Genomic DNA, 25,538 nt, shown 5'->3' with positions numbered 1-25,538 from the left:
GTTTCTTGTTGGCTCCTGGAACTAAGGTTGGCGATCGATATTGGTGATGTCGTCTACCCCTTAGTAGACCTTTTGCTACCTCGTGTAGCACATGTCTTTTCCCGTGTACAACAAGCTCCACGTGAACACGGTAACACGGTTACAATTGGGAACCCGTGCCCCATGAGTGAAGGTACAAGTTCTTGGGTCGTAGACTCGCAATAAGGCGTCTTGCGTGCTGGTCACCGGCCCGATCACCGACATCCACATCACGATCCTCCCATCGCCCAACATTACAATTGGCTTCTCGAGAAACTCGAACCTCGTCGGCGGATGGTGTTCCACGCGGCACGACGACATGTCGATGGTGTAGCGCTTGGACCATAGAGACCGGTTTGAGTCCACGTGGAACCACATCTCGACGTGTGTATCGGAACTAGTGAGTCTAGTGTAGCTTGCAACCAGGCTGCCCTTCGGTTCGGCCAAGGTGACATCGCGGCAATTTGCAGGGGCCTCGGAGGGTAGCCGCCAAGGGCAACAACGCTTCACCGATGAGGTTGAACGCCATGATATGGTGGGCGTGTGTGGCTCCTCGTACTCGGCATATTTGGATAGAAAGTAGGCGACTCCGTTGATGACGGTGACACAATTGACGTGCGTCATCACGCTCAACGGAGGGCCTCCCGTGTCTCTCCAGCCAGTGTCGATGTCGCCGAGATTGAGGATCTTGCGGACCTGCTGGCCGCCCTCGCTAGGCTGGCAATGGCGAGCACCTTTCGCTCTCCCCTGGACGCCGCATGCCAGACGGTGCACGAGGTGGTGGAGCCCACCGGCGGCGCATGATCGGGCAAGATGCAGACGGCGCCCCTAGCGAGGTCGAGCATGCGGAGCCGACTCTGCTTGCTCCAGACGAAGACCATGTGGTCGGGACCCACGGCGCGCGCCTCGGCCTCGACGTAGGAGCAAACGTCGTTCGCCGCGGTTTTTACCCGCAGCGCATCACCAGACTCCATGTCCACCACAAAGGCATCGTTGCTCGGACAATAGTCGTCTATGCCGACAGCGAGGAGCCGGAGGCCAGGGTTGTGGGCGGCGGCGATGAACTCCGGGTGGCACAGCAGGGAGCGCCATGACCTGCGGACGGCGCGGAAACGGCAGAGGGCCTCGGTTGGGAGGCGCAGCAGGATGTCATAGAGCAGTACGCCGTCGTTGCAGGTGGCCACGATTGGTGGATGAGGAGACGGAGTGCTGGATCCTCCCCGGTGTGGTGAAGGGAGCGTCATGGCCGCCGTGGCCATAGAGGTCCGTGTTGGCCCAGACCCGGCAGTACTCTCGCCGATCTGATACCAAACACAGCCCCTGTACGTCGAGTACTTTCCGACGTAGACGACGAAGCGATTCCCGGCGAGACGTTACGCACGTACGATAGCCAGTACTTCCGCCGTGAGGTACGACCCAGCTAACCAAGCTCCTACTTGATCGATCTTGTGATCTACTAGCTAGTACTACTCACGCGCACAACACAAAAACGATTATAGCCACAGGTGCATATCGCACCTTGGTGTTTTTCCTTGTATTGACTTCACAACTCACGGTACACGGTGGTTGTACAAGCCAGGATTACACGTACATATATATTAGGCCTAAGCTAAACCGAGTCGAACAGCTAAAGCTATACAGCCTAAGCTAAACCGACTTGAACAGCTAAACCTATACATATACTGCTCGTACACGCGAGTGGCACCGTGCTCCTGACGGAGTGCTTATTTCTAACAGTCCGATCCACGTACGCGAGGGCGCAAACTGAAGGCCTGACTCGTGATCTATCTGGAGTTCTGCACTCGATCCTGAACCAAAAGTAGGGAAAAAACAAGGGGAGAAAATAGCAATCCAGCCCGCACACGAAACACCCAGCTAGCCCCAGGCGAACGAATACGGAAGACGAACAAACAATGGTGCAGAATGTAAAACAGGAATAAATCATGTGCACGATCGGTTCCATCAACTGATGATTAGCAATTCCTTCCTAGTTTAAAGCCCCCCTTCCAATCTCTGGCATGCATCCTGTGCGTGACGCATCAAGATATACATCAAGACTCTGCGTCCCCTGGTAGCTCCTGCGCGGCACACCTGCGAAAAAGCATGGCCGCCCACCTCAGCGCGCTGCTCCGCGCCAAGCTCAGGTGCCGCCTGGCCTTGCACGCCAACGCCCACTGCATCACCCCTGGCAGCAGCCTCCCTCTTCCTCTTCCTCACCATCATCATGCCGACTTCTTGGTGCGCGCTCCCCTCGCCGTGCCGGCACGGTGGCTCGCCGCCAGACCGAGCAGGAAGAAGAAGGATGCTGCAGCCATGCCACCGTCGACACCTCGCGCCGGGGCGGCAGCAAAAGGTTTCGCCTGTTCATTAGTTTTTTCTACAGCATGTACGTACGTAGCTCTTGTTTCGGCCTTCGCGCGCATGGTTAACTGAAACTTCGCAGCTGGTGCAGGTGGCGGCGACGGCAAGGCCCAGGACGCGGCAGCAGCGGCGGTGATGAAGGATGCCAAGATAGTCACGGCCACCAAGAAGGGCGCCGCGGTGCTGGACCCGCACATCCCCGACGACATGAAGAAGTCATGGCACGTCCTGCAAGCGGTACGTGCGTTGCCTTAGAGTTTCTTTCCACCCGTGCGCGCGACATCAAGGGCTCCTGTGTTATTTGACTGCAGGGCGATGAGATCTACGACGCCACCTTGAACCAGACCAACGTTGGAGCCAACAACAACAAGTTCTTCATCATCCAAGCTCTAGGTAAATTATTGTCCTCCTCCTGCAAGCCACCTAAGAGAAGAACCTGGATAGATAACCGCTTGCTCATCTCACTGAGGAGATTACAGACTTAGTTAATGATAATAGACATTTACCTTTGTAAAAGTGGAGTGTTCGCAAAACAGGGTAAATCACTGGCTCGCGGATTATGGGAGGACAGAGGCCAGGCGAGAACTACCATTTGTCTTTATTCATGACTTTCTTATAATCCATGTTGCTTAATTAATCTAAGAGTGATTAGGAATATTATTACCGTATAAAAAACCCGAAGTGCTGCGTGTTTATCGTAGAGTCTGATGTCGGTAAAAGCTTCATGGTGTACTGGAGATACGGGAGAGTGGGCTCCCGAGGTCGGACGGAGCTAATGGGTCCCATGCAACGGCACGAAGCCATTAACCTATTCCAATTTAAGTTTGAGGACAAGACTAATAACCAGTGGGTCAGTCGCCATAGCTTCAGGTGTCATGCAAAGAAGTACACTTGGCTTGAGATGGACTACGGCAAGGAAGGAGTAAGATCAATCTGCCTCAAGTTTTCATTACTGACTATATAAGTTTACTAACTACATTATGGAAAAGAGGGATGCACTCTCAATGTTTCTTATTGTAATTTGTTTCAGGATAAGGCTCAGAAGAAAGAGCTTGTTGCTAATCAGATAAAGGAGACAAAGCTTGAAACTAGAACTGCGCAGTTCATATCCGTCATCTGCGATATTACCATGATGAAGCAGCAAATGATGGAAATTGGTAAGTTGGTTATTGTCATTTTTCTTTGAATGATTTGGGCATCTAAACCCTTTAGAAAAAATCATTTGGAAAACAAAAGACATGCCCAAAAAAAAACTCACACATAGAGATGTTTGGAGTGCTTTCTGAACCTGCAATTTGTGTGTGTTTGTTTTCTTCCGCAGATTCCCATTGATTATCATGTAGCATTTGCTTTTACTAATTCCTCCATCTTCCCTAACCCATTATTAGGTTATAATGCTGATAAACTTCCTCTTGGAAAGATAAGTCAATCTACAATAAGTAAGGTGAGCTCCTTTTGTGCTTCTGTCAAGGATTACCAATGCAGTGTGGATGCATGATTACTGGTTGAAGAACAATGTGCATATAAAAATCTATCAACTATTAACAAAATTACATCAGGTTGTATTTTTACCAAAGTTTTAAATAGCGCGTTATCTCTTTGCTATAGCATCACTGTAGCGGATTCATGGCGCTCCCGCTTGTTATGCACTTTTAGCGCTAAATACAATCTCCCACTAATAGCTCGCTAAATCGCACTATAACGCTAAATATGGATAAATATAACACTATTTCTCCTGCTAAGCAAATGTTTTCATATTAAAATTTAAAAGTTAGACCTAGTTATGTAATATGCATCATGATTTTTCAGTACAAGTTTGTATCATTGAAATTCTTGTCATATTTATAGATGATATGAAACTTTGATGGCTACTTTTTCCAGGAATTTTCTTATTTTTTAGAAAAAACACTAAATGGCTTAGCTCCGTTATACCTTCGCTATAGCTTCTTTTGGACCTAGAAAATGTTGCCTCTAAGAAGCATAGCCCGCTATTTTAAACTTTGATTTTTTACATACTTTCAAATAAGTCACTTAAATACACTATGCACTGGATAAATTTGTTGGATGTACGTTCAGTGTGGTATGTAGTAAGAGCTTAGATATTAGGATCTCGGTTTCTTATTCCATTTATCCTATCTTACTCCCTTTTGATAATGACCTTTCCTCTCCAAAGGGTTATGATGTTTTGAAGAGGATCTCTCATGCTATTTCGAGGGGTGACAAGATACATATTGAACAATTGACCGGGTAAGTGTAAGTCCAATTTTTTTTATATATTTCCTGCATACATTATATAGTAAATAATAAACAACCCGATCCTGGTTTGGTCATTGGAATTTCCATGACTGGTCATGGTTATGCTTGCGTAGACATAATATAGCAAAGAATTTTCTGGCAACATCAGCGTTATTTGTTCGTGAGCATTGACGAATAATGATAATTGGGCAATACATAATGGCAGCCACCGTTTGTACTACATCTGTACTTCTGACTTTTGAACTACATTTATCCTTACCGTGATATTCCTCTATTACTCTGGTTTCAGGGAATTCTACACCATCATTCCTCATGACTTCGGTTTCAAAAAGATGCGTAAGTTTTAAGCTTTCTTCTTAATCCACCCTGCAGTTAGGATATTCTGACAAACTTTTCTGACAGGTGAATTTATCATCGACACTCCTGAGAAGCTCAAAGCTAAGCTGGAAATGGTATTAGGCTACCATCTTTTGCTTCATTCCAGCATTGACCTGTTACAAAATCTTGTATTGCGATAAGAAATGCTGACCATTTTCAAGGATAATTTTGAACATTGATTATTCTGAAGAGATTAAGAGCCTGAGCCTCTTTTTGTCCTTTCTAATTAAAAAACATGTACATGTATTTCTTCATAAAGTTTGAAATGCATCCTAACTGAACATTCAGTTTTTCTCCTAGATCATTCAGATCCACATTCTCTGTACCAAGTCCACCTTGGTACAAGATGCATAGAAGCTTTTTGTGTTCTTTCTTTAGATGGTTGATTCATTTTGCCATTTAGGCTGATCCTTGAGTTCTAAGCTATGATAATTGATACTTGAAACTTGCAATCAAATGAAGTTTGTGTGCATCATTTCGATGCAGAGGTCAGGGTCATACTCCATGTCAGAAAAAAACTAAATCCACCTCCGTATCTAATGTTACCATTGGTCTTCCTTTGTCGAAGGTTGAAGCCCTTGGTGAGATTGAGATTGCGACCAAGCTTTTGGAAGATGACTCGACCGATCAGGTAAGACATTGGTAAGAGAAATATGGTGTACACACATGATATTACGGTTTTATAAGTTCTTCTGATTTGTGATCTAGGACGATCCATTGTATGCTCGATACAAGCAGCTTGGTTGTGACTTTACACCTCTGGAAGTTGACACGGAAGAATACTCAATGGTAATACTTCTACAAAGAATATATGTACACAATGTGGATGTTTCATGTTGGTTGCGGGTTTCTCTTAAACATGTTTTGTTGTAAATTAACTAAGTGGTAAAGAGTTGCTGACATGGAAAAGTGTCCTCTACGTACACAACATCAAATAATTGCTTTGGTGTTCAAGAATTGAAAAGTAGATTTAAACATTCTTTACTGTTCAAGAATTGATCTAGTGTTGCTGTCTTCTTAGAGGCACCTTTTCTAGAGCCTAGAGACTTCAACCATGTATGACCATTTCTACCGTCCAGATAAAAACATATTTGAAGAATACACATGGAAAAAATCACACGGATTATACCGTCGACATAGTGCAAATATTTAAGGTGACAAGACATGGTGAAACAGAGAGGTTCCAGAAGGTGAGTGGATCTGCCTAATCACCTATGTATAAAAACTCCTAACAAAACTTCTGCAATGAACTATAAATTTGAAATGCTTCACAGTTTATTGGCGCAGGAAATAGGATGCTTTTATGGCATGGTTCCCGGCTGACCAACTGGACTGGAATATTTTCTAAGGGTAATTCATGCTATCCATTGTTGTTGTTATGTTTTTATTTTTACATGCATAGAAGATAACTTCATCCGGCCTTCTTCATTTATGAAAACCTGCCATTTGATCTTCCTCGAGTTCTCAGGAGTATAAATATTACCTCTGTCAGTATGAAAGATAGTTTTAATTAACACTAATCTTTCTCCCAGGTTTGAGAATTGCTCCTCCTGAAGCACCTAATAATGGCTACATGTTTGGGAAAGGAGTTTACTTTGCTGATATGTTCTCCAAGAGTGCAAACTACTGCTGTTTTTCAGAAACATCTAATAAATCTGGAGTGTTGCTTCTGTGTGAGGTCTGTTTGTCATAGTCACCTCCAAGTTATTAGATGCTCATCACATACCTTTGCATGATCCTTTCTTAGTTTGGGTGTGTTTTTCTTCATTTATGATATTGTATCGATTTTTTGTTGAACTTATTTTGGGGTTTCTCAGGTTGCACTTGGCAGCATGAATGAGCTAATATATGGTGATGTCTGTGCTAATGATCTTCCCAAGGGAAAACTAAGGTCGGTTGCCAATGCAAGTCCTTTCTATATAATTCCTACACATACTTGCTAGCTCATTCAAAAGTAACCCTATCAACATATCAGTCTCTGATTTATTACTTTGATACGAGTAATAAATAAAACATGATATATTTGTTCACCGTGTAGTACTACTTGTTAACAACACAAAGAGTATGCACATCATTGAAAATCTATCTTGTGCAGCACGAAAGGACTCGGGAAGACGGCCCCGGACATGGCGAACTCCAAGATCACCGACGATGGTGTGGTTGTTCCGCTTGGGAAACCTAAAAAGGTATCTCCCGGAAAGGTATCTTTTAAGAAATCCAACCTGTAGCAGCGGTGCACATACGCAAGAAGCACTGTGACTTAACTATATGCACGGCCTTTGTCTCTGGTGTTGCAGGGTATTCTCAACTACAATGAGTACATAGTCTATGACGTGAACCAGATCAGGATGCGGTATGTTATCCATGTCTCCTTCAACTCAAAGAAAAATTAGACCATTCCTGCGAACATGGAGCAGTGCTAAGATCTTGACATCTTCTTCGTGGAATCCAATTTTCTGTCACACATTATTAGCAGCAGATGAATGTGGAGGAAATTGTAGTTTGGCTCTGGTATCATTCTGATCAGATGAATTGGGAAGTTCGTCTTATTTGCATAGAAACCATATCGGCATCCAATTCTACCGAAAGCATAGGCAATGAGAGGCAGATCCCTCATCTCGTTTGGTTAGTGAGAGGCAGAGCCCTCACTAATTAAATGGAGTGAAAAATGTCTTACCGACGCAGTTCCATCTAAAAAAAGGCCTAGATCCAAAACATTTACTTACAAAAATGGAGTATTTAGTTTGGGGGTGTTTAAGATACTATTTTCAATGTATATCGAGAAAAACAAGTGTTATCACATTGCACATTGGTAAGTATTTTTCCGATAGTGTTATTACAGAGATGCAAAAATCAATAGATTGCTTTATTGTAAGAATCTAGAAATCAACTTTATATGTAAACAAATAGATTATTCTAGAATGTACGAAGTTCAACTGTCAGATATTTATAGAATCCCATCTTATGATCTCCCATGGTCAAGGAGTGGAATAGTTAGATAGTGGCACATCTGTGCTCTAAGATACATTGTAAATGTATCTCTTCACCTTCATGTTTAATTGTGTTTTATGTACACAATTTGATTACCTTTTTAGGACTAATATACCAGTCACTGTCTGAAAGTGGGAATTTGATCTAAGGTGTCTGTTTTACAAGATTTTTTCGAAAGTATAAAAATCCGAGAAAAAAATGTTTAGAAGGATGTGGAAGACGCACACATGCGCGTGAGCGAGGACTACCAAGACCAGCGCGGCCTTCCAAAGACCTTTGGCTAAGGATTTTCTCGGTGTCCCCTAGAACTATGCATCACAAAGTTAACACTTCACAAAATCCCGAACTGGGCACAACTTCCTTGTCTGTAGCTAAAGTCTAGAACCAGCGGCAAAGAAACTGCATGCGCTCGACTAGGTCAGGCGCAAGCAGGACATAGAAACAGAGCCTCACAAGGCACCGGAGAAACAGCCGCCCACTTCCGGCGTCGGTAAACCCTAGATCGCCCTTCGCCGTAGCGAGAGAAAAAAAAATGGTTTGTGGGGTGTTTGATTGTATCATTAAACTGCTTCCTACATACAAAGATTTTCCACCAAACAATTCTTCCAAAGAGATTAGGGTTTGTGTTCAAAGAATACCGGGCACGTTTTTGTCTTACTGCGTGTCTCTGCTCCATCGGATCTAATCGGACGGTTGAACTTTCCCCAACCTTATGCACTTGTGGTTTCACCTCGCCTCTTCTTTTTCTGACCACTCCTCAGTCGTCCTCACCCATCTCCAATGCTGCCGCAGTGCCACCACTGCATAGGGGCCTTCAATCATCATCAGTTGAAGAAGAACTGCTATCCACTGAGTATGTTTCGCTAGATCAGCATCCATATATGATCAGCAAAAACCTCGAGCTCCCTTCTTCAGCTTCTCAGCACCAGCAGTCCCATATAACCCTGCCCATTAAGCAATAAGGAACATATCGTAAGAACGATAAGCAGCCATGATCAGCAAAAACCTTGAGATCCCTTCTTCGCTTCTCAGCATCAGCAGTCCTATATAACTGTGCCCATTAAGCAATATAAGGGAACCTATAGTAAGAATGATCAGCGCAGTGGACTTCACCACATACGGAGTACTTGTCAAGGGCACGTATTGTTTCAAACTCTCTATCTTTATCAATGAAAAGGGAAAGCTTTTTCCCGTTCCCAAAGAAAAAAAAAGGTTATTTTGTTTCGAATGCTCCAAATCAACCAGCACAGAGTAACCAACAGGCAACAGGAACATGTACAGTTTATCTTCACCGGGGAAAAACACATAGAACCAAGCAAAAATTTCTAGATATTTCTAGGAAAAGAATTTGTACCCAAAGCCACCCAAACCACTTTAGCAACACCACAGGAATAAAAGAGCTGATTCGAAGTTTCCATGTTATCACAGAAGGACTGTCTAGGAGATCCTAACCATTTTCCTTATCTCAAATTGTCTCTTGTTAAAAATAGCATCTTGAAATAAATGGCGTAAGAAAATCTTTTTCAGGGGAATTTTGGACTCCAAATCCCCTTGTTATGAGCCCAGAGATGTTCTATTTTTCCAACATTTGATAATCAGATAGAGTACCATTTTGTTAGGAGTAGAGAACTTGAGATCTATGCATTTGCACAACAACTCTGTACAGCCTGGAGCCAAGGGCCCAAAGTTTACTGTAAGAAATAATCTCCAGTTGACTAGGACAAAGAAACTTCACTCGTAAGAGAAAGGACATCCAAATTTTAAGGAACATAAGGCAACCGATAACATTCAACGACTCTAAATGGGAAAATATATGAAAACCTTATTTTGATGGGAAATCATGATAACCAGACGATTTCTTCAGACTGGGGCCAAGTTTCATGTCAAATTGCCAACCGTGTTTCGGGCTAACAAATTGAAACTAAAGTCCGGTTCAAATAAGAGAAAAGTCCAATTTACCCCCCTAAACTTGTCTCAAAGTTCACTTTAGAACCTCTTAATTTAATTTGGTTCAACTTACAACCTCAAACTCTGAAAACCGTTGGAAAATACCCCTTTCTCCAACTTAATAGATTTTGACTTGTTTTATTTTGCCACGTCACTGGTTTTCAATTACTGCATGCACACTACATCTTCAGAGTACACATTCGTTTGTACAGCATGCATGCGTGTTCTTCACTGAAACGGGTTAGGAAAACAGAAATTGCCAATCAGCGAGGAGCGCGAGCGCCTCTGCCGTACCATGTTTAAAATGTAATATTTATCTTCAGTTCTTTATTACACCTTCAGTTCTTTTTAAAATGTAATATTTACCTTCAGTTCTTTTTAAAATGTAATACTTACCTTCAGTTAACAATACACGGATTGATATAACCACAAGAGATTAAAACTTGATACCAAATAAGTAGCTAGTTATCTCTTTCAAATACAAATCAGTATTTCAGAATACAATACACTTTTACTCCACAGAAACAAAACAAGTGTTGTCCCATAATTGCTTGCATAACGTGAACAAATGCTTAAACGGAACAGATAAGTGTCGAAACAAAGGAAATACACATGTAGCTAACAGAACACCGTTGCAATGAGCTCATCTCCTTTATCCGTCACAACCTCAATGCCAGCGGCCATTCTACTCAACTGGATTACAAAAATGAAACCTGTGCCAGTGGCAGTGTACTGTTACATTCATCTTTCTGCCGCACTAATGTTAAGAAAAATCCAGAACTTGAAAAATGTAGAAATTTGAGAATACTAAATGCCAATGACAGAATTTCTATTTTTATACAGACGTGTTATGAAGTTATAATCAGAGCCACGAGCCCGGTTCTAGAGCCTGGCACAAGCTGGGGTAACTACCACCACCACAAAGACGACCGAACGGGATACAACGTAGGGGAATGGGGCAAAACATGGTTTGGGATGACGAATGAAGGATATAATACATTGATAAACTCTTCCTTATTGCTTAAAGGATATCAATCCGATCTCTAAATCCAATATTTTCCTATTTAAACAATTTTAATCCTATTTTTAAAAATATTCCATTTCCAATTGGACACTTCCTAATGCTATAGTGCGCATAACAGGCTCCATTCTTGAACAATGGCAATCACAACTTAAATCATACCATCCACTTCAGTATACTGCAAAACCGCACAAATACGCACAAACAACAGAAATATTCTTCTGAATTTGTGCAGTACATTATTTCAGTAAGGGACCAGAAGTTGTGTGTGTCCATGCTGACAGCAGATTAAAGTGCATACCTCAGAGGAAGTTCTTTTCTATAAAACAAGTCTACTTCAGCACCTAAGTCTCTCCAGATAGAAGCAAATTCAACAGCAGTATATCTGCAATGACATGCCACACGAAAAAAACACAAGTTAGAAAGCATCGCTAATAAGTAATAATATTATGGTACAGGGTAGAACCATACCCACCACCAAAAATCATCTTCACGTGAGGATATTATTATATCCTTTCAAGTTTCCTGGAGATTGTAGTGATGAGAATTTTTATTTCATGTTCACCGCATTACATAAAACAAGGAATCCAATGGCACTACTATCTTTTTCTGCAGAATAATTTTGCTCCAAAGTAATTCAGCTAATCATGAGGAATATGTTATATGCAGACTCCTAGAAGAAAGCAGCCACAAGTGGATGAGAATATGCCACATAATGACAACAGTAAGATTAATAAGAGGAGGAAGATCACAAAGCAACGAAGAATCAGCCTCCTACTGCAAAGACGACATCATAAATTATACAATTTTAATGATGCCCAAGTAGCAGCAACGAACTGTTTCTCTTCCATTGCCGCTTCTTTTTTCCTTTCTACCGTTTGCAGATGTACAGATGAATTTTTTCATGTGCTGCATTTAAGTGTTTGGCTTGGGAAGCATAGGCATCTGGAAGGAGCATGAAGCACTGGCTTTTCAAGGTAGTGTGTATGGGTTCATATTAAATTTGCAAGGGAAAAACCTGGAGCAATTCGCTCTCAGTGAGAACATCTAGGTGATAGTTCAGGTGTTCTTTTTCAATACTTCAAAAAGGTAACTTTGGTAACTTTGGAACTTACAATTACAGTACAGAGATAGGTTACTATATATATTAAATATAATCGTTTCAGACCATCCCTAATCAAGAGACTGCTTAAGCGAAAAAAATTAAGCTTAAAAACACTATAAAACTGCATAAGCTCTATAATTGCCTGGCGTTTTCAAATCTCTGTCTCATTTTCATATATAATCTTAGATAAGCCAATCATTCAGGAGAGAGCAGATGCAGCATTCACCTCCAACCAGAGGCATCCTCATTCCTTTGCCTCAGTTTCACTAGCGAAAAACACCAAATCATTGTGCTCACCATCAGCGTTCATCGCTCCAGCTGCATCTTGCATGGACAGCAAAGTAAAGAAAAAGATCTGATTTTAACTACAGGACCAAAACTTAAAGAAACTCGCTATGCTTCCAAGAAGGGCAGAGGCGCACCTGTCAACCATCTGTCCTAGTGGCTGCAGTTTGATTTGGGCAAGCAACCGTCGCTGCATCCCTAACTACCAAGCAAACGCAGGAGCTATGGCCCAAGCCCCGGTGGCTTCAATTGGGCAGCACAGTGGCTGTTGTTCCGTACTCCGAAGTATGTGGTCTCGGACTGCCAGGGGGCACACCACCATTACCATGGCTGTGGAGAAGCCTGAGTGGAAGAAGGCACCAATGCAGGATGAGCATAAGGGCAATTCAGTCTTCTGCACTTTGTCTGATGGAAATGATAAATGAGTATCACTAGTATAGCAGTATCTCCTGAATTTACAGTTGTCCAACTAAATATGGGTAGTCCGAATCAGGGGTGAAACCTGAAAATAATATCGTTGGTGTCATCCATCTATGTATAGTGGTATGATTGCTTATTTGTAAGATTATTTTGATAGTTCCAATGAAGATCAGTAAAAAAAATAATGGGGCCATTTGACACCAATGGCTACATGCCCCTGGTTCTAATGTGAAGGACCAAATTCACCTCAATGCAATTACCATGTTCATTGACTTGTTCCACAGAATCAGTGCACTGAAACTGTAGAAAGAGGAAAAGGGACACTAAAGGAAGCCCCATGTTTAACGAGATTTTAGAATGTTTTTACAGAACAAGGCACTATTGGCATTTTTATAGCTAGCAATTTTCTTTCAAAGATATATGATTATAGTATGCAGATTTCATGGACAACAGGTTCTGTCACGAAGAGTCAAGAGCCTAAGTTAAGTTCATGATGCCATGATCTTTTAATATTCATGCTCTACAGCATAAACATATCATGTGGCTTTGGCATCTAATGTAGAGAAGTCAAACTGACACATTCAGGTTTGACACATACCAAAGCACAGTACACACTATGACTCAAATATGGTCTGTGGTGCATTCTATGCCATCACTCTGGAATTTAGAAGTAAAAGTAGCATGCGACACACCAACATTCAGATGTAACAGATTCTAAGTAACGACGACCCATGTCTTCCATTTAATATATCCAAGCTAATGTGGTGTCCTCAACAGATAAGATGATTGCTATTTACTCACGGCAATAGTATACACCTAGCTGATAAGTTCTTAAAGAGGAACGTGTGAACAAAAAAGGCTCTGGGGACCAATGTTCCATAGCTAAGCATGAGAAAATAAGAGTTAAGGTAGAAGGCCAGACTTGCCTTGGTAGAGCTCAAATCAGGTTTGCAGAATCATCTCCATGTATTTTGAAATGAATAAATGACCAATGATCCAGCATACAGCTACTCCAAAAAAAAAAACAGATGATTAAGCCATATAATTACTGAACAAAATAAGTCAAAAGCTACAAAAAGAAGTCAAACTTGCCATGCTAACTTCAAGAAAAAAACATATGTAAGCTTAGGTTCCATCCCAAGATATATGAGCCTAAGGAAAATGTTGGTCTTGCGCCAATTTTAGATAAGATCAACAATTTGTTACTTAGATTCGATTGTTAGGCCTATATATAAAGAGGGCACTCTGAGGAATTAATCAAGCAAGAAAACTGAAGAATGGCTGATCTACTTCGTCTCCTGGGGCGAGAGCCCTTCCCCTAGCTCCTCGAAAGCATAGTCCACAATATACACCATTTTTTCATCTTTTCATTATTTAGCCAAAGAAATGCAGCTTAGACAGTCAAGTAACAGACCTTTCCCATCAACACAAGCTTGTCAATGTTCCCTATGTGCTGGATTTTAAAGTTCAACAAGATCCACCCTACAACTGCCTGCAAAGCGTATATGCATGGTAAGAACATTAGAGATCAAAACATTAAGCAAAAAGAACATGAATAGATAAGATAATCATATTGTCATCACATAATCAAGTGGAAGTAACAAAATAAATCTTAATTCCAGACTTCCAGTAAATTCACGACTTAAAATATACATTACCTTGCTATTGACGGATTTCAGTTGACATAAACTGCAGGAAAATCATACATACTAGATTTAGATGTGCGCCTTGGCGCACGACCCCGTAAAGCTCGTGTCGATATTTATTTTGTATTAGAACAATGGTAAATTTATCTGTTAATATGGTAATACATATTTTAGGTTTTGCAAAATGCATCTATTAGTATGAAATTAGAATAAATCACACGAAACTACAAACAAAGCTACAAACACTCATATATAGCCAGGAAAATAGGGGAAACATAGTAACACAACAAACATTTACATATGTAAATAGGGGAATATATTGTAGCAAATAATGCCTCCGTGTTAATATATAAGATGTTTTAGATATTTTCGACCAGGTGAAAAGGAAGCAAAATTACATCGGTACACTTTGCCGAATCGCGATCCAACATTGTGGTCTTCAATAACGATCCTATCACTGTCCAACGATCTTATCACTGTCCTCTTCTATCTTCCACCTCGGCAGCACCTCCGCCTCGATCCATCAGGTCACCCAGATTCATCTGGTCATCATGCCGCCTAGATCTCCAGGCAGCACCTTCTTCCCTATGTAGCACCTGCGCCACGATCTCCACTGGCCGTCAGGACGCCTAGATCCCCTCTGGCCATTAGGCCACCCTACTCTAACACATCACACCACCTAGCCAAGAACCTGCACCTCTGTGATTTTGCTCTTCTCCTCCAGCCCTGGAACAATTAGTGACCCACTACCGTCACTTGCAAAACTCAAGAATGATAGTGCCATACTTGCTAGCCTTGGAAACCATCAGAAATTTAGGAACCTATGAAAATTTCAACTCATTACCTTCGAAATTGTATCCGGATAATGTTGGGACTTTGCCTTGGTGACCCAGAGGAACGCGACCTCAGTCATCTTGAGATGCCTCTTGGGGAACTTGCACCGGCCACCAAAGACGCCCGCAAGTCCAAAGTTGGGTGGGCAGAAGTCGGTCGCCGTCAAGACGATGGTTGGGCTACCGAGGCACCAGAGCTCGTAGCAGCCACCACAGACGCTGCCTTATCGAACAGCTCGTCGCTCAGGCCGACTGTGTACTGTGTACGGTGTACCTCCGTAGCTGAAGATGTCAGGCCCGCATACCCATGAGCACCACCACCTTCAAAGTTTCAGACAACCATTTTATAAGAACATTTTCCTGTTTCTAACATAGAACAAAGAAAGATTTGACACTCACAATATGTAAATGACATTCTATGTGAACCATAACAGAGTACATTTTTGAAGAATCTTGAGAAGAAAAAAACAGAGTCGGTTTCAATGGAGGAAAGTACACTGCATGATTTCAAGGCATGCGAAAAGTTCATGTCGTAGCAGCTTGCATATGAGGATTTTCAAAGCATTAAATGTGCATTATTACCACTTCTTACGCTAAGAGAAACAAATTTAGTAAAAAAATGCACTAAGGCTCCACTCCCTTATTAGTTTTCTTAAGGCTGATTAGGATTGTACTAACACAGTATAGGACCAAAGTAAATGAAGAAATGCAGATAGAGCAGTAACATGGTAGTGTTTGGTTAACAAGCATGCATACTCCAGAATGCATGTACAACACTGATTATTGTTTGGTTGCAATGATTTTGGAGTACTTCACAAATTAGTTAAGGGCAGACTCAAAAATCTCTTTAAGAAACACTGATTTGGTACAACACAGAGCCAAGAAGCTCAGCAACTTGCCAAATAATGAGATCCAGACAAGAAGCTTACCATAATTATTCCACAAAACAGAAGAGACACTTATCTTTCCGAAATTGGTCCAACACAAGAGTAGCTTTCTGGAAAATAAAAAGAACAAGCATCCCAAGTAAACAATAAACCCTGCCATAGTATCTCATCAATCCCAAGCATAAATATGCAGAAAATACATCCTCAATGGACCCTTCTTGTGTTACAGAAACTTGATGGAATATTGTTGATAGAGCATGGATTGGCAGTGTGGCGATACATGTACAAGTAGATACTGAACTCTGAAAGCAATGGAAGTCTAAAAAATTCATGCTACTGAGACACAACAATTTAATTGAGCCATGCTAAACTGAGAACCAAATGTTTCAGCCATAATGGGAAATGTGTAACTCTCTAATTGACCACATAAGATCTACCGGAAAGCACACTGAAATTTAATGCATACGTTCAAATTTCTTGTTTTGGAAGGTTTGGTTTGGTGGCAGTGGAGTACAACTGGAATGCATATGTTAGTTCTGAATGTGATTTAGGGATGCGCCTTGGCACAGTCCCGTGGCTCTCGCGCACCACTTTCTATTCTTTATGATGCTAATACATAATCGATGGGAAAGCAATAGCGCGTTTATGAATTTTCCGCTGCAATTCACACAGAAAATATGAGATCCAAGAAGAATGGGTCTAGGAGTTAAAATGGTACTACCTCTGTTCGGAACTATAATATGTCTTGGTAGCTTCCCAAAACATACTATATGTCAGAACGGAGGTAATAATTTATTTGGATTGAGGTGATGCCTTACCATCCTAATTTTATTGTGTGAGTTGTATCACGTATAGGAAGGCATAGAAAGACACAAAAAGGCAGAGGGGTTCAGTTGCATCATGCAATCACAGTATTCAGTATTGTAAAAAGCATCAAGATATGTCTTCTATTGGCTTGTCTTCACTTGAGATATTTGCCCATGGTGAGCATAGATAGTTAGGTTAATACCCATTGGAGCTAATCATTGCTCACAAATACAAATAAGTTGGATGAAGCAAAAACAACTCATTGCTAGAATCTACTGGTAATACAGAAGGTATACTCAGCTTATTCTTGCAAGGAAGCAATCAACAAATATATGCACAAAAAACTCTGGAAAGAAGGAAAAATAAAGCAATACGTACATGGCAATCTTTTTGTCCATGGTGAAGGCACAATTTTTGTGTAAAAGAAAACCCTGCATTCAAATAAAAGATATATCCAGTTTGAGCAGAAGGACATGCCAACAGCTAATGCGTTTACCCAATGATGAAGTGAACGACTATTGGCCCTAATAATCAATAATCTAACTAATAATTTTGCAGATAGAGAAGCAGAAGGTGTCAGATAACCATATATAACCTTTCATTTGAAGGATCATCAGATCTAACTTATACAGAGATGCTGACATTACCTTGTGAAGAACCGGGAATGTTTCCACATAGGTTAAAAGCTCATAGGCCTTGCACAAAGAAGTCAAGAGTAAGCTCATAACCTTGTGAAGTAAGCATAACGGTAAACCAACAAATGATCATCAAATAAGAACACGTAAGAATACCGTTGTAAATCATAGAGGCTGGAAATCGTACACAGATGTATCAAGAAAAACACTCCAGGGAAGAACAAGAACGACCAAGCAGATGCAAGCGAAAGAAATAAACCAACATCTAAACCACAATGCACAAGTAATAAAGCTGGTCAAAAAACAACAACAACACTACAGAGTTAAGAAAGGGAAAGTATAGAAATAGCAACTGCTGTGCGGCAACCTTTTATTTCTATGAATAAAACTAATTAAAGGGAAACAAAGACTTCTGAGAGCTTTATTTGTTCACAACCAAGAAGCAACCAAATAGAAGCAAGCGTAACAAAGAAAAGGTGGGAAACACCAACGTGTGCGCACCGAGGCATTTTTTCCATGAAAATAACTCAATAATAAAACAAGAAACAAACACCCAGAAGCAATGCCGAGAAACGGGAAAAAGGGACCAACACAGAAGCAGGTATAAGGGACAACAAATTAGAGAAAGCACAACGTTTGGGCACTAATCCTTTTTTTTCATGTATAAATACACATTAAAAGGAAAGAAACAACCATACAAAAGGCATAAATAGCCAGAAACAAGAATACGTATGAATATCATGGTAAGATCCTAGAGGCTGAATTTCTACATCGATGTATGAAGAACAAGAACAACAAAGAAAGGATTAAGAAATAAAAGGTACAGAAGCAGCAATAGTTTTGCGACAACCTTTTATTTCCATGAACACAAACTAACCAAAGATAAACAAGGGCTTTTATGGTACTATATATCTGCTCACAACAGAGATGCAACCGAACCGAAGCAACACTGAAACTTCAACTGTAATGTTAATAAAAAAAATCTGTCACACATTCTCAGTCCTGGCAGGAGAAGCCTAAGCACCAAGCAAAAAAGTAAAACATGTGCTCATAAGTATCATCCTTCAGGGTGAATCCAAAAATAACGATATGCATGGGAAATGTATATCATATCGCAGTCTAGAAGGAGCTTTACCAGAGGGGAAAAAGGCTCAGGTCGAGTTTGGATGTTATCCTGAAGCCCTTGTCAAATTCCATGGTCGCCGGTTCATCGTCATATCCCTGTCATGCTCATCTTATCATAAAGCCTAGAGCTCATAAGTGCATCTGAAAATATGCTGACAGAGATATAGATTGATTTAGAAAATACAAACAATACCATTGACGCATAAGAAGATAAAACACGTCAAGACTGCTACTTTTCTAGTTTTAGCAAACAGAACCTCCAAAACCTAAATTCATAAAATAGATGTTTTCCCTCAGTAATACCTGAACAAGCTCAGAGTCCATACGATTAATTTGTAATCTGCATAAGGACTCATTTTTTTAATTCAGTAACCATGTTGGGCACTACAACTTGTTAATTGCAATGCAAAACTAAGTGAAGACATATATGGGTTCTAGATAGATGGAAATGATTCAGGTATACAGTGACTACATGTGTTTCAGATGAAGAACATCTGGAATATCAAGAAGGGAAAAAAGACACAAAGAGTAAACTCCTAAACTAACTTTCTGCACCTCAAGAGGTTTATGATTGCATCATCCGGCTGAAGGACCAAACATAAACTAAATATCAAGTGTTATTACTAACAAAGAGACATCATTAATCATGATGATAAAATTCCAAAACTGAACCAGTAAGTGTTAAGTGCCCCAAACTCACTTGTATATTTCTTCTGTTGTACAAAATATTGTCAGCCCACGTCTTGTAATTTTCTTGCAATTTGTTACTCACCTTAAAGTTGCTGGTGTTATTATTTTTACTTATGTTGTTTGTACATGAAAAGGCTTCAAAACATCCTCATTTGTGGAACGTGTACTTGCTGCCATAGTTAACAAACCAGCAGAAATTGCAAAACTTACTCAAATAGTCTGGTAAGAGGTAACATATCAGTGGCCCGCATAATAGTTGGATCTACACTTGGTTTGCAACCGATGCCATGCTTAATGCATTACTCTTCCCACAGACATGCAACGTGAAATCTAAAAACCAACCATATCAGGTCGCTTGTTCATTTATCCATCTATGATAAAATATCATTTAACTAATAGATGCATAGGAATAGGTGGGCACAGACAACTAAAAGTCGCAGGAAACATAGCTCTTATATTTTTGTCTCAAAGCTGTCAAACAAATAAATGACTCATATATGATTTTATCTTCCAACCGAAGGAAAATAAGAACACATTGACAACAACAACCAACTGAAAGGAAATTTCTTTCCTTTGAGCATTTGTATCAATTGCAAATCTTTTCTAAAAGGTCAACAATAGGAAAATAGTGTATATATATATAAGATGATATGTAAAGAGGCAAATAAAAACAAAGAGAAAGAGATATCTAAATCTTGCTATCCAGGCCTCTAGGCCATTGTATACTCTTCTTTTCGCTTGGTAGAAGACCTTATGCATCAACTCAAGGATTATCCCGGGTCTAAAGACCTTGTTGAGTTCTCTGAATAAATAGTTATTTCTGCAGAGCCAGAAATACATGTGTTGCAGCATCTCTCTTATAATAAGTCTATCCATAAGAAAAATCCAAAAAGTGTGTTTGAGTTGACTGCATAATTTTCATAACCGCGAATTGACAATCGTCGAGACAAGGTTACCAAAGGGGCGTTTTTCATTCTCAGGTCCTCAATACAGGATTTGTTCCAGGATGTTTTTTAATGAAGAATCTTATGGTTGAATTTATAAACCGGTCTCATAAACATAGAAACGCACTTACCGTTTTTCTTATGCAAAAGAAGCTACGTCAACCTTCTGCACAAGGAACACTAAGGACAAACCTTTCTAATTTTAGAGCATCCAATGGTAGAGTAAGAACAGAATGTGTAAGAGAAAATCAGAGAAGATGTCAATAACATAAGACGGCTTAAATTAAAAAAGCAAACTGGTTCAAGGGTTAAGCTAGAAATGCTTGAAAGACAAGGAGAATGTCTAGTATCACAGAGAGCTTACCAAATGAGGCCATGTTCTACTCATACTGAAAGAGGCTCATGTATTGTTCCGCTCCTAGTCCAACCTTTCGAGTAAGGTATCATAATGAAATAACGTGTGAGCTCCAAGATTATCATGCCAAGGAATCATTAATGGACTGATTTAAAGAACCATGAGCTAAAAAGGGAAAATGAATAATTGCCAGAATAATCATCAACACAGCATAGTTGCATTAGTTAGCTGACAGCATTGAAACCTCGAGCACATATAAACTCGGAAGCACCGATACGGCAGAAGCTCGCGTACTCGCGTATAAAACGGCCGCGATACTCCGATACGCCGATACGCCTCCGATACGCGTATCGGCCGCGTGTCCCCTTTTCCCAAAATTAAAAATAAAGAAATTAAATCTGATACGCGGCGGGGACGGCGGCGACACGGGAGAGCCCAGATCGAGCGATTGCTAACCCTAACCCAGCGACCTCCCCCTGTCTATTCGTTTCATTCGCAGGAAACGGCAGCCTCCTGAGCCCGCACGAGCAGCCGCCGCCTGGAATAGCGCCGCCGCCGGCCGGAATAGCTCCGCCGCCGGCCGGAATCGCGCCGCCTCCGGCCGGAATCGCGCCTCCTCCACCTGGATTCGCCCCTCCCCAACATCACGCGCCTCCACCGGCCGGAATCGCGCCGCCTCCCCAAGGCCCAAGGTACTGCATCCGCCTCTGCTTCCCCTTCCCCTTCCCCAAGCTGCTGGTCTGCTGCTTGCTTGCTGCCCTCCCGTTGGTGGTGGTGCTGATTGTTTGGCCCCGTTTGCTTGGCTGGCCAGGGGTGAGATGGCATCTGCAGGCAGTCAATCTTCAGTTCGTGGTACTGCAAGCAATTCCATAGATGTTGATGGTCCAGTTGGTGGTACTGTGAACGGAATTGGAGCACATATGCTTTCATTCATAGCTCTGCTAGAAACAAGCTAACCCCTGCACGAGCTGCGGATCTAGTGTACACGCACAACAACCATCGTCTACTTTCACGACATTCTCGTGAATATTAGAGTGGGCCAAGCCACATGTGGGATGTTGGTGGAGATGGGGTTGAGAGCTTCACTGGTGTTGGCATGCTTGAAGGTGCTGATCTTTCTCTTGATGAACCAGAATTGGAGGCGCGGATTCTCGATGATCTCTCTTGAGCTTCGGTCTATTTAATCCATGCTATTGTTATGTTATGTAATGAACAGTTGAACACTTTCCATTCCTGCACCGTTTGTCATTTGACTAAATTATGTGGCCTGTGTAACGCTGGTACTTTGTATCTCTCTATTTATTTATGATGTAATGTTAGTGGACTAAAGATGTTCTGCACTCTTTGGTGTTTGGTCTATACATTTATGGAGGCTGGGATGCATTTTAGATTTAAGGTAACAAGCCACAAAGCCACCTTCTTTACCGTTATGTGTTATGTCTCAAATTCAAAAACTAGCATACTCAGTCATATGATTTATTTTGCAAGTACCACGAGGATTGAGGGCAAGTGGTGATCATTCAGACTCATCATTCATCAAGAAAAGGCAGAAAATGGGGCAGTTCTTATATCTCATCTCATATTTACTTTATTATGATTTTTTGATTTATGAATTATGATCTGTTATATACTTATATTATTGCATTTATACATATACTCGCCGTATCGCCGTTTCGCTGTTTTTTGAAATCGCCGTATCGCGTATCGCCGTCTCCGTATCGCCGTATCCGTGTCGCCGTATCGGTGCTTTCGAGCATATAAACTACATGAGCAATTTAAATGGAACTTCAGCATATTTCCCAAAGGCCCGAAATCTACTCCATAGCCAGAGGTTCATCACCTAAAGTCAATAGCTACTATCCTACAGCTGATCAGGTTCATCTTGCTGTTTATCAAGCACCTACATGAGCATGTAGGTTCAGCTTTTCTAGCAATTAGAATGGCAACACCAGTTAGGATCCTCACCAAGGAAAGAAAGCCTCATAGTCAGAACACCAAAATCCAAATGCCAATCTATTGTATGCATACCATGTGGACATAGGTTTCAACATTCTTGGGGAAATCTGATAACAAAATTAATTAACAACTTGGATATTTATTCCCATTGTAAAGAATCTGCAAAAGAAAACACAAATTTTAGAATATTCGCTTGATGAGATTCTGTCTTGAAAAAGATTGCAGTATTGAATCAACATTTCAGTCAGCAAATCTTTGCTTGATGAGATTCTACGGAAGTGGAATCATGCAACTTCTACATACAAATTGTAATTCTACATAAAAATAAGTAAATCAGAAAAGGTGTTGGATTGCATGTTGTAGTGTGACAAAATTTGGAAACAAAGAAGATGCAAAAGAAGATTAGAGAAAATTGGGATAAGGAAACCTGAAAAGACTATTGGAAGGTGGGGGCCAGGATGATGGCTCTGAGCAGAACGTCCCCTTGTGACATGATTATATATTTGCAAGTTGCATAAGAACAAACACGCACTCAACATGAGCACATAGAAGGAATATTGCTCCGACTTTCAACAGGAACAATTCAATAATGTAGTGTATGTATATTTTTTTGCAGGATAATTTCACATATAGCAGAAGATGAGGGCATCTGCATACAATGCAGTAGAGAATGACACCTACTATGGACCTGGTATGTATAGATATGTCGAGTGGTGAACATTTGCAGCCAATGTCCAGGGAAAGCTGTGTTACATCTGTGAGGTAAGATTGTAGCAATTTAACCTTTATTATGCAGCAATATACTATCGTATTTTAAAGACCGTCAATAGACACAATTTAGGAATAGTTTTGCACATCTTATCAAAAATATCAAGCTGAGCATATCACAACATTTGCTGGCATGTATATTATATATTTTGACTTGTATGTGTTGAGAAAATAAATTCAGAAGGTACAATTTTCAGTTGGCCAAGTATCTATACACATGCACGACATATACACATTGGGCTAGCTAGCGGATATCATTTCCAAATATTATGTCAATTCTATGTTGTTTTGAAGTGATATGAGTAGATAATATTATAGGATATAAACAGGCAGTATTGCACATACTTTTGCAGTAGAGATCTCATCTGGTTTTGTTCCTTGAGCCAATCCAACCGGCATTTGCTAGAGGATATGGCTGTCTGAAACACTGAAAGTGGCGGAGAAGGACCAACCGGTCACTGTCAGCATGCAATTTCAGAGGGCAGAAACCACTTTTGCTGGCATGCTGCAAGTAAGTTTACGGTCTGTACTGCATAGAAAATAGTTCAAGGTTCAGTATCCTTGACCATATTGATACATAGCTCATTTGTGTGGAGATTATTTGAAAAATTGACCTGGCAAAAGGATAGCTCTGTACTTCGAAGGGAACAACAATATGAACAATGTTAAAACTAAACCATTTCTTTATCTTACCCTCTAAATTTGAGGCCAGCTTGCCAAACCTTTATCAAGACACTTTAATGTTGCTCTTGAAGTTGTGAGGCCCATTTTTTATCTGATTCCAACTAAATCGTCCTTGTCTCCTGTTTTCTGAAAAAAATGTAAAATATTATGCACTTATTCAGACTAACTGCAAGATCAACCCTTCATCCAGGATGCTAATTTGCAAACAAGGGGATTAGTATGTAGAAAGGTCACTTGAAGATGGAGAAACAAAAAAGATGCTCTCCTGAAGATTGGGACTACCTCACCAAGAGACGTGCCATCTCATTTGCAGGGCCATACCTCCTTCCCTAGAGCCATAACATCCTGCTGCACGAGTGCACCTTTAATAGCCTAGTCAAAGCACATAGATCAAAATCAGTGTCTTTGATTTTCTCCAACACGAAGAAACAAACTCTAACTGCAACCATAAGGCGGAAAGCAATCATACAAAGTCATAAAAAAGCTGATCATGTACAACTTTTGCATCAATCTTGTCATCTTTTATAGGCAAGCAACCAATCTCTGCTTTAATTACCTGAGGACCATATGTAGATTGAATTTAGACCATGTCACTGATTTGGTGCATACTGTAAACATGTAATGCTCACCTGACAGCAATCGATTTGCATGATAACCACAAATCTTTGTGTCAATTTGACTCAATAAATGCGAGCATAAAATGGAAAATAGTAGTAAGCAACCTGCATAACTGAGCGAAGATATACATATAAAATTCATAAGAAAAATAATAGTTTCCACATACACAGTGATATTTTAAGCCATTACCTGCTACAGGTAGTTTTTTAGCCACTACCCGCTTCTTGAAATATGAAAAACATAAAACTAAACATGGGTCTAAACATGGCTTCGATGGGGTTTGATGTAAACCAACAAATAAATATGCACCTGCGGGGCTCTCCCAAAGAATGCATTTTTTGTACTCAAGTCACACTTTTGTAGTAGCACCTTCAGGCTACAAAATAAAACTTCAAAGTTGCATATAAGCACACAGATTACTGAGTCAAATATGCATCATATCTGAGCTCAATATTGCAAGGTAGAAGTGACTCTTCTTGTCGGTTGTCATTTTTAAAACTACCTGTTTAAAAGATTGCCATGTGGGACAGATCTAGAATTCCAAAATACACGTCTAGACATATTCAGCTTCATCTTCTCATAATACCACATAAATTTATTTGAACAATTATTTACAATATCATAATTAGAAATTTGATGAACAGAAAATCAACAAATTATAGTTCCAATAAATAAACAGTTTATCAACCAAGATCTCTATGATTAATGGAGGCAAGACAAACATGTTCATGGAATTGTGACACGAAATCTCAACCAACTTCCATATAGCAACAATCTAAAGTGCGAAAGGATAAAATTCACGGTAGCT

The 25,538-nt window shown here is 40.7% G+C and overlaps 1 protein-coding gene and 3 long non-coding RNA genes across 8 annotated transcripts; 1 reads left to right on the top strand and 3 right to left on the bottom strand.

Moving 5' to 3' along the window:
- Window positions 1–2,121: 2,121 nt before the first annotated feature.
- Window positions 2,122–7,406, top strand: LOC124690961 (poly [ADP-ribose] polymerase 2-A-like). The gene is made up of 17 exons (XM_047224270.1): window positions 2,122–2,371; window positions 2,471–2,616; window positions 2,691–2,772; window positions 3,081–3,301; window positions 3,410–3,536; window positions 3,768–3,823; window positions 4,553–4,626; window positions 4,925–4,971; window positions 5,038–5,087; window positions 5,582–5,644; window positions 5,722–5,802; window positions 6,093–6,203; window positions 6,288–6,363; window positions 6,546–6,691; window positions 6,831–6,904; window positions 7,109–7,214; window positions 7,311–7,406. The coding sequence occupies exons 1-17, from the start codon at window positions 2,122–2,124 to the stop codon at window positions 7,404–7,406; spliced, it is 1,806 nt and encodes a 601-aa protein (XP_047080226.1).
- Window positions 7,407–10,428: 3,022 nt separating this feature from the next.
- LOC124688825 lies at window positions 10,429–12,809 on the bottom strand. Of its 4 annotated transcripts, none has more exons than XR_006998631.1 (5): window positions 12,500–12,809; window positions 12,304–12,395; window positions 11,444–11,497; window positions 11,274–11,357; window positions 10,429–11,193 (listed from the first exon to the last, which is right to left on the bottom strand). It is a non-coding gene; the product is annotated as an uncharacterized LOC124688825 (long non-coding RNA). The 4 variants fall into 4 exon arrangements; XR_006998630.1 differs by having other exon boundaries at window positions 10,429–10,664; XR_006998629.1 differs by having other exon boundaries at window positions 10,429–10,664; window positions 11,448–11,497.
- A 1,920-nt stretch (window positions 12,810–14,729) lies between these two features.
- LOC124693469 lies at window positions 14,730–17,374 on the bottom strand. The gene is made up of 4 exons (XR_007000029.1): window positions 17,334–17,374; window positions 16,191–16,258; window positions 15,273–15,582; window positions 14,730–15,154 (listed from the first exon to the last, which is right to left on the bottom strand). It is a non-coding gene; the product is annotated as an uncharacterized LOC124693469 (long non-coding RNA).
- A 17-nt stretch (window positions 17,375–17,391) lies between these two features.
- On the bottom strand, window positions 17,392–25,003 carry LOC124693468. 2 transcript variants are annotated; one of them, XR_007000028.1, is made up of 8 exons: window positions 24,742–25,003; window positions 24,582–24,668; window positions 24,395–24,484; window positions 24,122–24,238; window positions 23,774–23,957; window positions 22,670–22,819; window positions 20,714–20,777; window positions 17,392–18,867 (listed from the first exon to the last, which is right to left on the bottom strand). It is a non-coding gene; the product is annotated as an uncharacterized LOC124693468 (long non-coding RNA). The 2 variants fall into 2 exon arrangements; XR_007000027.1 differs by lacking the exon at window positions 17,392–18,867 and having other exon boundaries at window positions 20,028–20,777.
- Window positions 25,004–25,538: the final 535 nt, after the last annotated feature.

Source organism: Lolium rigidum, chromosome 2 (genome assembly GCF_022539505.1).
Source record: "Lolium rigidum isolate FL_2022 chromosome 2, APGP_CSIRO_Lrig_0.1, whole genome shotgun sequence".
NCBI classification, from domain to species: domain Eukaryota; kingdom Viridiplantae; phylum Streptophyta; class Magnoliopsida; order Poales; family Poaceae; genus Lolium; species Lolium rigidum.
Note: the sequence above shows the minus strand (reverse complement) of the source record. Positions and strands in the feature narration are given on the sequence as shown.